The 11,875-nt window shown below is 39.8% G+C and overlaps 4 protein-coding genes across 4 annotated transcripts; 2 read left to right on the top strand and 2 right to left on the bottom strand.

Moving 5' to 3' along the window:
- Nucleotides 1–693: 693 nt before the first annotated feature.
- On the top strand, nucleotides 694–3,649 carry VTP21DRAFT_8208 (uncharacterized protein; the record flags this gene model as incomplete). The annotated part of the gene is made up of 4 exons (XM_069399034.1): nucleotides 694–881; nucleotides 988–2,341; nucleotides 2,480–3,225; nucleotides 3,304–3,649. 4 exons carry the CDS (start codon nucleotides 694–696, stop codon nucleotides 3,647–3,649), a joined length of 2,634 nt encoding a protein of 877 aa, XP_069245768.1.
- Nucleotides 3,650–4,610: 961 nt separating this feature from the next.
- VTP21DRAFT_8207 (uncharacterized protein) lies at nucleotides 4,611–6,449 on the top strand (the record flags this gene model as incomplete). The annotated part of the gene is made up of 1 exon (XM_069399033.1): nucleotides 4,611–6,449. The coding sequence occupies one exon, from the start codon at nucleotides 4,611–4,613 to the stop codon at nucleotides 6,447–6,449; it is 1,839 nt and encodes a 612-aa protein (XP_069245767.1).
- Nucleotides 6,450–7,414: 965 nt separating this feature from the next.
- Nucleotides 7,415–8,353, bottom strand: VTP21DRAFT_8206 (uncharacterized protein; the record flags this gene model as incomplete). Its single annotated transcript, XM_069399032.1, has 4 exons — nucleotides 7,415–7,767; nucleotides 7,898–7,908; nucleotides 7,961–8,224; nucleotides 8,337–8,353. 4 exons carry the CDS (start codon nucleotides 8,351–8,353, stop codon nucleotides 7,415–7,417), a joined length of 645 nt encoding a protein of 214 aa, XP_069245766.1.
- A 2,010-nt stretch (nucleotides 8,354–10,363) lies between these two features.
- On the bottom strand, nucleotides 10,364–10,825 carry VTP21DRAFT_8205 (uncharacterized protein; the record flags this gene model as incomplete). The annotated part of the gene is made up of 1 exon (XM_069399031.1): nucleotides 10,364–10,825. The coding sequence occupies one exon, from the start codon at nucleotides 10,823–10,825 to the stop codon at nucleotides 10,364–10,366; it is 462 nt and encodes a 153-aa protein (XP_069245765.1).
- Nucleotides 10,826–11,875: the final 1,050 nt, after the last annotated feature.

Genomic DNA, 11,875 nt, shown 5'->3' with positions numbered 1-11,875 from the left:
ATATAGTTGCTATATTTTTATTAAGAGTGACGGAATTCTCAATTCGAAGTACGTTGGTAATCCTAGTGATTGAGTATGATTCGTAAATGAGAAAATTTTGCCAGATGTGTTGATTCGTAGATTGGATTAATACGGTAGCAATTCGGTTTATATGTTTACTAAGATTATTGGTATAAGACGTCTAAGGAATTAAATGATATTAGTTTTCGTTATATTAAAGAGTTAGGTGCAACCGCATACGAGACAATCTGTTTGCATTTATAATCCCAATAAACATTCAATGGGGGTGTTCACGCTTCCAGCTTATTCGGATTATTTTGCTTAAAAATAAGCAAATTTCTACATTTTAACTGGCTACTAAAAATCATTAACCAATCACAATGCGCTATTTCGCTTATTTATGATCAAAATAATTCGAATGAGCGGAAGCGTGAACACCCCCAATGCAAGAAAAGCTTTGTAATAATACTGCGCCGCAAAAAGAGGCTATATAGCTATCCATGAACTAATACATCTAGATTTGTCTAATCCACAGGGAATTGTTTTACCGCTCTATAACAGGTTAGATCATTAATCTATGCGATTGGATGTCATATCACGATTTTGTCACACTTCCACTTTTGACTACTTACGCCGAAAGTGTTATAATACTTCTGCTACACACAGACTTGTCACCTTCTAATTATTACCAACATGAAGAGAGACAGTAATAATGGCATGTCTGGTAATCTTGGTAATATGAATAGTCAGAGTGAAATGGACCTAAATGAAGCCGCCCCTCCTAAGTACGAAGAAATTGCACCAATGAACGCGAGGTCCGAGCATAACCATCTCTTACAGTTTTACGAGACTGAGGAGCATTTATATAACGTTATTACTTGGTAAGATCTAAATATATATAAGTGCATATACAGATTAAGAGTGCAAATTTTGGAGTACCTAAGGAATAGTGGTTAACATTTTTCCTGCTACTTTTTTTTAATACAGCTTTGTCGCTCCCGTTGTCAGTTCACGCGATGCGGCTATCATTATTGCCACCAAGACTCATCTTGAGTTTGTCGAAGACAAACTCCGTGCTCGTCATGTCGATGTAGAAAAGAAAGTAACTAATGGACAACTCATGATGATCGATGCTAATGAACTCTTAGTCAAGCTTGTATCACCTGGCGGCAAAATTCTTAGCCTCGAGTTTGAGCGGCATATTGGTGAATTAGTTCGCAAAGTAGAACAAAAATTTGCTGGGCGTGTATATGCATATGGAGAGTTGGTTAATATCCTCTCACAGCGTGGCGATTATGACACTGCTATCGAGCTGGAGAACTTGTGGAATATGCTTTTAAATCGCCATAAGTTTATTCTCCTCTGCGGCTATGATATGAGCAGTTTCAAAGATCCCAGCCATCTTGAAGTTTTCAAAAGCATATGTTCTACACATTCAAAGGTGACGCCTTCTGAAACCTATACTCTCCAACTGGAAGGCAATACGCTAGACCAATCCGTTATCACCGCTCTGCTACAACAAAGACTACTCGCTCTCGAAACCGAAGTCTATCGTCACAAAACTGCTGAGGCAATACTTCACCACAATTTCCAAATACTCTCTAGCCGAGCTCAAGAGGCGCTTTTTGCTGAGCGCGACCATTATGCCAACATCTTATCGATTTTACCCGTCGGTGTATATGGTACTGCTTTTGGTGAAGACGACGGCTACTATTTAAACAAACGTTTCTGTGAGATCGTCGGGCGCAGCGATGCAGAGATCCGTCTTAGTGGCTGGCTCGATGCAGTTTATCCGGATGACCGTCAGCGTCTCTCGTCTCAATGGCCATTTTCTGGGTCTATACCAAGTGAATTCTCTACCACTTTTTTCCATGGGGAATATCGTTTTGTTCATTCAGATGGAACCACTGTGTGGGTCAATGGAGAAACAGTACCAAATCGGTCGGAAAATGGAACCATAAGAGGTTATGTTCACACTATCGTGGATGTTAGCGATCTTAAGTGTGCTGAAAAAGAGCGATTTGAGGCACAACGCACTGCTGAGGAACATCAAAGGAAGCGCGCAGAAGAAGCGGAAAGGAACAAATATCAACAAGAACTGTGGATTGATAGTCTCTGTCATGAGTTGCGTAATCCTCTCAATGGCGTATATGGTAATACTGAGTTGTTGGAACAAAGTCTTGCAGAGAGACGGGAGTTAGTGATGCAGGAGAAGATGGGCCCTAGAGATTTAGAAAGGTTAAGAGAGCAACTTAAGCACGATGAAGAGTGTGTTCAAGCAATATTCAAGTGTGTAGCTCACCAGAAGATCATCACAGATGACGTTTTAAACCTCTCGAAGGTATGGATAATTTTATTCGATGTTATAACTGTCGTTGTCGCAATTCCTGAATTTTTTGCGTTGCCATTCGACTAAGACATAATTTATTCCTGAATATGTAAAGGGAAATGGTAATTTATCTTTTAATTATTTCACTAGCTCGAGCAAGGTAAAACTATTCTAAAAAGCATCGAATTTGATCCGAAGGCCACCATATCTGATGTCGCCAAGATGTTTGAGGCTTATACTGCTCGTAAAGGTCTCGATTTCCGCCTAAACTTCTCCATTTCTAATATCAGAGTTAGAGGCGATCCTCATCGTCTCTCGCAAGTGATCATTAACCTGGTTGCGAACGCTATCAAATTTACCCCCAAAGGAAGCATAACTATTACTCTTGACATTATTGAGCGTCAGGCAACCAAGACTAAATTTCGCGTTTCAATCCTGGACACTGGGTTGGGAATGACCGAGGAGGAAATACAGCAACTCTTTCAGCGATTCACGCAGCCTTCATCGACCACTATAGAGTATGGCGGCTCCGGATTGGGATTGTATCTCTCTAAGGGACTAGTTGAATTGATGGGGGGAACTATTAGTGTTGAGAGCAAGAAGAACGTCGGCAGCACCTTCACGTTCACATTTATCGGCGAGAACCTGACTTATCCACCTCTGACCTCACAAGTGCCATTAAGATCGCCTGTATCCGAACTTCCAATTGAGTTGAGTAAGGAGCTAGAATCCGCGTCAATTTTTCCAATGACCTCGTCTGTCACCTCCAATTCAATCACAAAAGCTTTCAAACCTAAGTCAATTGCTTGTTCGGATTTACAAATGCACCACTCACCTTTAAACACTCAACAAAAACCTTTCCAGTATATTTTGGTGGTCGAAGACAATGAGATAAAGTAAGCACCCTTCGAAACCTGCGCCTCTTTCCATCGCTAATCTACAACCTACCTGATCTTATTTCTTTGAACATATAGTCAAAAGATTATGGTTCGTTTCCTTGAAAACAAAGGTTACAGCGTTACCGTTGCTCACAACGGCCTTGAAGCTCTCGATCACCTATTTCCCTCCAAAAATCCAAATGTATTTCCGCCAAAAACTCCAGACCTAATATTCATGGACATTCAGATGCCCGTCATGGACGGCATCACGGCCACATTGGAGATACGCCGACGTGGAATTAATATTCCAATTATTGGCTTGAGTGGCAACGCAAGAGAAGAGCATGCTAAGAAGGCGTTGAGGTGTGGGATGGATCGTTATGTGACCAAGCCAATTAAGAAGATGACACTATATCAAGTAATTGAGGAGTTCGAAACCTAGACAATGATCCACGCAGATATCACCTAAGGAAGTTGTGTATATTGTTAATACCTAGTTTTCGGGCACTAGTCATAGTTGATCTATCACCCAGGTCTATATGCAAAAACCCCCACTCAATATTGTCTAAACTATTCAATACACTTGCACCGATGGAACATGACAATACTGATCATTACCTCCTATTATATTCTTCGGTAACCAACGATATTCGCTTCAATTTTTTTTGTATATGCCTCTTTTTTCTTCAGTGCGTTTAGAACATGTATATTATGAACTTTTGATATTTATTTATTGACTCCAACCTAAAAAGCATAGAGTACTACTTTATCGTTTATAATTTTTCCTTTGAACGATTTTGGATCTATACTTTCCACCGTTCTATATTACAATATAAAATGTTGAATGCGCTTGAGATCCTAATAAAAGATAATATATTTTGAAAGCAGAAAGATAAAGAGCAAACAGTAATAAGAGATTTTATGTAAAGGGCTTTCACTAAACAATTTTACTTCCATTAACTGTTCAGTTAAACAAACGCGACCTTACATATCTCTCTTCCAGATAATGGATATAATGTTCTAGAGATAAAATACGGAAAATAAGTTTCGAAAGCGTGTGAAGCTTAAAGCAATTGTCGTACTGTTAAACCATGAGTCTTCAAGTTTCACGTAGTAATTTCTTTCATAAACTTGGAATGATGAAAATCTATTTTCAAATTAGGTGTGCCTTCGATTCAGTTTGGCCTATCATGCATGATCATCAGCATATATCTAATTTTTTTTGGCAAATGCGTTTAAAATAGCACTTGTAGTCTCTGAAAGCAGTCCGGATACAATAAATTTAAATACCCTGTCATTTCCATTCAAAAATTGTGGCAAATACATAAACTCAATATAAGTAAATAAAAAAACAGTTGCGTTCACTGATCCAAGAAAATTCTATTAGTTTTTGAGCAAATAGGATGATAAATGGATATATATTTTGGATATTCATACTTCTTTTCGCCAAAATCAAAGGCCAAATTGAGGGAAAAGCTGCTAGTTATGACACATTGCCGGAGTATGACTACATAGTGGTTGGAGGAGGCTCGTCTGGTGGGTTAGTTGCGGTAGAACTTGCCAAGGCCGGCTTTTCTGTATTGCTTATGGAGGCTGGCCCGTTACACGTTAGTGACGCGTCTCGTACTCCGTTATTTTACCCTTTGGCCACCGAAGATCCGGAAATCTCTTTTTCGTTTTTTCCTAAGATATATTCCGAAGGCACAACTCAATATCAGGGGGAAACATTTTATCCACGAGTAGGAGCACTGGGAGGTTGCTCCATTCACAACGCAATGATAGCAGTGTATCCGAAAAAACAAGATTTTGATACACTTGTGGAAATAACCGGAGACAAAAGCTTTGAAGAACGCAAGATGCGAGAGATTTATAAGCGTATGGAGAAGAATTTTCATCCTTCTTTCAAGAATAATAAGGAAGTACATGGCAAAGAGGGATGGAATCCGATAAGCTACGCCGACTTGATTCACTCGACCACATCCCATCTCATCTATACTCTTAAATCTATATTTCACAAGCTATATGAGTCCTTGTTTTTAACTAATATTTTTGGTAACCCTTTCTGCGATTTGAACGGTTATTATCGCGACAAGCTCAGAACGGATGTGGAGGGAATATGTCCGGCCCCAATTAATGTGGATCCAACTACTGGTCAACGGGGTGACTATGTGGGATATATACTCGATACAGCTAAGAAATATCAAAATTTTCACATCTGGACTGACACGCTTGCCACCCGTATTATAATCGACAAGTCTAAAACCGCACGTGGGGTGCGATACCGAAAGGGAGCATATTTGTATAAGGCAAGCCCACTCTCTAATCCCCAACGCCGTGCAAAGGCTATACCTGGATATGTGAGCGCACGTCGAGAGGTGATCATATCAGCAGGAGTATACAATTCTCCCCAATTGCTCATGCTAAGTGGTATCGGGGATAGAGAGCACTTACTAGCAAACAAAATTACTCCAGTGGTAGATTTGAAGGGCGTGGGGCTTAATTTGCAGGATCACTACGAGCTCGCCTACAATCTCAAACCAAAAAGCGACCTATTCTCTAAAAAAAAATGTCAGTTTCGCCCCTCGATGGAAGATGAGTGCTTCAAGGAGTATACCAAAACGCGAAAAGGTAGTTATGCGTTCAATGGCATCGTCTCTTTGTTGCTGCACAAATCCAGTTCGGAATTAGAGGTGCCCGACTATGCAGTTTATACTTCATTCGGCAAATTTTACAAATTTTATACGGGGTGGTCCAAGGTAGTCTACGATGATATTAACACCTTTTCTCGTGTATTTCTTAAAGCTTATCCAAAACTCAACGGAACAGTCCAGTTAAGAACCAATGATCCTTATGATATGCCCTATATCAATTTCAAATATTTCGAAACGGAGGGAGAAAAGGATATAGGCGATGTAATCAATCTAATCAGAATTCAGCGGAGAAAATTTCCAAAGAGCGCTTTTGAAGAGAGTCGACCGGGTAGAGAGTTAGATACCGATGAGCAGTTGAAGGAATATATTCGCAAATCAACCTTTGGTCATCATGCATGCTGTACGAACAAAATCGGCTCTGATAATGATCCTCTATCGGTATTGGACGGGAGATTTCGCGTGCGTGGTGTCAACAATTTAAGGGTGGTCGATGGATCCTCTTTTCCAATTGTTCCTGGCTTCTTTCCGGTAATATTCACTCACATGATGGGACTAAAAGCAGCTGACATGATCATTGCCGATAGTAAATGAAAATTTTAGTAGAGCATAATCTGTGTAAATACTATGTATGTGAATATCTAATTTCTCGGTTGTCCTTTGTGATCTTTTGATTCTGAGTGATCTTTCAGGCACTAAGATATTAGTAGTTAATGTAGCTTTAGGTTTTTAGCCCTCCTAATTTTCATAGCCATGGTAGGGTTGGATTGGGACAAAATTAACGTTTAACAATGTAAGATACAATACATTAGCTCAATAGAAACTTCTCGGGAAATGCTTGAATGATTTTTTCCAGATGACTCCTTTACAATGTAGACCATGGTGACGATATTGTGAGGGAGGCGATTGTTGAACAGCTTCTGCACTATGTGAAATCCTAAGTTGAATCATTTTACTTTAAAGAAGGTTTCTGTCATTTTTGGATGAATGTAATGTTAGAATGCTATATGGGTTTCAAGCTGATTTATTAAGCAATAATATATATGCGAGTATGATGTATACAATTTTTTTAGCCATATTCAGTAGTCTAATGGAGCAATAAAACTGTGTATTGTAACTCAACCAACAATACAAGTATATCTACCAAAAAATACGTCTCAAAAATCCTAATCATGGTAAAATGAATAATAATAGCTTGCGAATAAACGGGAGAGTGTATTTTGATATTTAAAAGCAATAAGAAAAAAAAAAGGTAGTATATATAGTATTAAATAATATCAAATCCTTCGAACTTAAACTCTATTAATACAGTATATCAAACACTTTGCTTATAATTACATATCCCATACATCCCATGTAATCCTATACTAAATATCAACTCTGACCCCTTATAAATCATTTTTATTTTTGTCTTCTCGTCTCTAATCACTTTAAGCAAAGAGCATGATAAATCTTATTTATTATACTAAAATTGTAAGTAGGTTCGATTCTCTCGATAATATCAAGGCCCAGATCTCTGAGAGTATACAAAACTAGTACATTTTTACACCAGGAGGAAATTAGCAGCCCTGACCCTCCATTGAAAAGCTTCTACCCCATTTACCGAGGCTGGAGGTTTGCTTCACCATCCACGTCTCGGTCGCCTTGCCAAGAAGGGCCGGTTCACACGAATCACCTCCCCAGAGCTTGAAGGTACATCCTTTCCTCGGGAAGTTGGCATAGAAAGACTGCAAATTAGCATAGGCTCTTCCAGGCACAGGGTTACAGCCAGAGCCGTGGCCCTTTACTTCTGTACAGCCACCAGCTAAGTTAGCCTTGGTACAGGCGGTAAAGAACCACGTGTTTGCTCCTTCTGCATAGAGGGAGAACAGACAGAGCATGAGCAGTGCAGAGATAAGTTGGGACTTCATGACTGAGAGTGGACGAATTAGCAAGGCAATCGAAGAGATCGAAGTTTCAATTGTTGGGATAGATGTGCGAAACTGCCCTTATATAGCTGCTTCGAAACCCCGGGATAAGAATTCAACCGAAGAACAGCTTACCCTTCATATTGCTAGCATTTCAGTCGAGTAAAGAAAGAGTGAGTAACCTTTGAATCTACTCACAGATGCACCATACGGGCCCGGAATGAGTAATCTCCAACCTTAATTGCCCACCTTTGCGGCTCTCCGGCATCAATCGTGTGGCCGTGGTCGCACAGTGTAACGTGCGCGGGTGGCTTGAATGAATATCCAATTCTTTCAGCAATTGGCGCGGAGTTCGAATCCTCCCATTTTAGTGGGCAGAAGAGCTCTAGAGCAGATCGTTTGACCAGACAGAAGCACGAGCGGGGCTTAAATGGATGCGAAGTTTCCGAAGGTTCGAAGCATCTATTAAAAGGCCTCCCGAAACCGAGCAGATGTCAGCTTAGTTTCATATTGTTCCTCTCTTATCCCCAATCCACGGTGCACAAAGTGGCGGTTATTCCAGCTTGCCACGCACGATTCAGCCAGTTCCATCGACCCGAATGCGCCTATTTCTCACGAGCGAAGTCCTCTCATTGCAGTTACAGCCTCTGAAAGGCCGCGAGGACGCTCTCTTTTTTTTTCATATAAGAACGAGCTACACCACTTGGTCCAACCGCGTTTTGCTCTCATCACAACCTGTGGCACCGTTTCTACCCTGGGCGAAGGATTCCTGATCCAATGACTCTCTCTTCTATCTGCTGTGGATTCATAAATAACTTGGGGATGATTGGCCCTAAGTCAACTTTGTGCACGTGTCGGACTAACACAACCTCTTAACCCTCTTCTCTACCCCGATTTGAGTGATTTCGCTAACCTAATTTTTATTGACCCCGTCACCGTATTTCGACCGAGTACGGAGAGGTTTTCGATAGATGAAACATATATTTTCCAGTGAAAGTTTGGGGCCACCACAGCCAATTAAGAAGTAAATTAAGAGTGAGATACGCCTCAGTCTAGTTACGTTCGAAATACTAACATCTTTGTTCACCACTGCGATCATTCACTTATGTATTTTAAGGAGCCGATTCATACGTCTCTTAAAGATAGAATGATCATACTGCAATCTAATGCCTAATGAACGCGGTAATAACGCGGGATTGTTCGGTTGCGGAGGGAATCTTATGAAATTGTTTGTTGACCTCGAAAGAAGAAACCGTCTTTTCCCGAAAATCGAGACAATGGATTGTCAATCCGTAGAAAGGGATACTGTTCAGGCAACGATGACAAGACATCGGAAGTTAACGCATAAGTAGGCCTTTTTCGGTACAATGGTAATCGGTACGGCCAAGGGGAATTGGATTCATGAACAATCCTTTTACATTATAAGGTCACTGTGCTCCTCGATTGCCAGGCGCTTTTGTGGAAAAGCTCAGTAGGGCGGTAGTAATTTTAATTAATTCAACTCCATATGTATTTCTATCAATGTAAGATTGGCGTGACTGAGGCACTCGTCGAGTTAAAAGGCCTTGTCGTATTGCCAAAGACACTTTCATGGCCGTACGTTGTTTTGAGGCTAACTTATAGTTATGTTGAGCTGTTAAGAGAACTTCAATAAAGCCTTTATTACAATTCTTTTAGGCCATCTTGACTCGCTCTTTGTGATGAGCAGTGTAACAGTGGAAGATGAGAATGGGCGACCAATAATAAGAACTACGACCGGTTCAAGTGGAAATGCTTCCTTGTCAGCAATAATACATTAAGAAATTAATTTCGTCGCGGTTGACGAAATTGTGAAATAAGAATGGAGTTGAGATCTTCAGCCACGATATGGACGAGGAAGATTTACTCATGCGAGATGGACATTCTGGATATGCAGGTCCAGTTCGTGTGGCAGAGTGGTTATGATAAGCGTGGTGCAACCAGTTATGATGATATTAGGTTTAAACATTGTTCTCCCACCATCAGAATTTTCAGGCCAGCTGACATTTTTAGCATCTATCAAAGGAAATCTTGCAAAACAATCTATTAATTGGATGCTCTCCCTGTAAGAGGATACGTTCTATTATGGATATGCTCATAGCCCCACGATGATTTTTATTCAACACTATCTATGCCTTCACTGTTTCTTACTCTTTTGTTTCATAGCCACCTAGTTAAGCCATTAGCCACTTAGCCAAGCCATTAGCCACTGCATTATTCTTTTAACCTTTTAGCTTATAAATATGTATTATTTTCCTTAGTTAATTTTAATAACTATAACCATAGTTTTTCCTCCTTAATTTTCCACTGAACACTGACACATTGACTCCAGGTACACTTCCACTCTGCTGAAGTCAAACCGTGTCATCTCTATACTGAGTACCTTCGTCCAGAAGAATGTGTGTGGAGAGTGTTTCCGTCTAACCTTCAACGGAGTGTGGGTAGAGTCGTCTCTTATTTGCTGACTTTGCCACTTAATCAGATTGCATGATCATTTCTATTCTTTTATTTCAATTTCTTGCATAAATATATCTACTGTATTTTCTATCTAATTCTATCTATTTCTAGTCTGGCAAAATTGCATTAGTTGCAGTCCAACACTCGATCAAAATTGCTCTTTAACTTGCTGAATTGTGCGTCAGAAACCTGGAAGACACAAGTATTGCCATTAACTTGGGTAGGCTGCAGGCGTTCGCTAGTTACAAAAGTGTTCAGGTTCGCAGCTTGTTCTCCAGTAAAGCCGTCTCGGCGAGAGATTCCAATCCTCGTAGTGACACGGTTTGTCGTGCATTGGTTTGATTTTGAATCTTTAAACTCCATATTCGTACACGATTTAAGCGCGTTGTTCGAAGTACGGCTAGACTCCTGACCATTGATCTGCGATCCTGCTTTTCCGCCAACCGAGGGAGTGGAACGCGAGCGAGAATTAGTTCTGCTGCCTCGTGGACGGTCTGGAAAGACAACACCATCATTCTGGGCATTTGCTTGAGCAGAAGTTAAGGTCGCAGCGATGGCGCAAGCAAGCGCGATAATGTAGAATTTCATGGTTTAACGGGATGAAGTGTATTTGGGCTAAAGCTAGGTGCAAACTAAAAACGAGAAAAATCAAGCTTTTTGTGATGCTTTTACCACGGTATTTATCTAGAGAATAGTAGAAAGGGCTTGAAAAAGGAAGAAAACTGAAGTTGCTTTCTTCAAAAGTGATGTTTACTCAATTAAAAATCAACGCGTATTTATACCTTGAAAGTATTAACAGATGATCTTAAAAGTACATGTAGAATTCCATATGAAGCAATTATTCTCCTCGACGGTGAACCACTCGATATTCACTTGGTATGTCACAGGGATTGGATATATGCTTGATTTACGAATATCATTGATTTTAAGTTAGCAGTAGAAAATGATTAGAAAGATTAGCAAGTAATAAAGCCTACACCCTTATTAATAGTGGATCCCTAAACCAATCAATCCGGATTGCTGGCCCAGCTATAGACGTCATATGATAAGTAAGATTTTTTAGAGTAAAAAACATATCCCATTTGTAATTCCATGAATTATTAACGAAAATTTATAACTAATTAAGTACATACAATTACTCCAACTGAAGTGAAGCTACATTGCAGTTAAGTTATATTCGTAAATCATAGTGATTTTCCCAAGTAATGGCAGAATTTAATCTCAAGATGAATGCGATTCAAACTTCGTTATACCAACTCATCAACAGAGGACTGTGTGGTGACATAAAGCATTACTGCTTATGATTTCCAATCTACAGGTCGAGGAACATCTAAATATGATATTACCAAATGTATTTGTATATATGCATATAGATTCAAGTTAAAAGCCATAGAATCTACCACCTAATGCTGTTTAGACAAATTGCTACCCAATATCGGAATATTTTCAAACTTGCATTACACTGGGTTAACTAAGCTTTGCCTTATCTACAATATATCGTACGCTCCGGACTGGTTTTTGAGTCTGAAATGGTGGAGTTTCACTCCTCCCTCTTTAAAAGGATATGCAAATTTCCTAAATTTGAAAGATAGCTATCGAATATTGAACCACTAAAAAGCCACAATACAATTCTTACTT

The sequence above is a fragment of the Calcarisporiella thermophila genome (genome assembly GCF_041956535.1).
Source record: "Calcarisporiella thermophila strain CBS 279.70 unplaced genomic scaffold VTP21scaffold_39, whole genome shotgun sequence".
NCBI classification, from domain to species: Eukaryota; Fungi; Calcarisporiellomycota; class Calcarisporiellomycetes; order Calcarisporiellales; family Calcarisporiellaceae; genus Calcarisporiella; species Calcarisporiella thermophila.
Note: the sequence above shows the minus strand (reverse complement) of the source record. Positions and strands in the feature narration are given on the sequence as shown.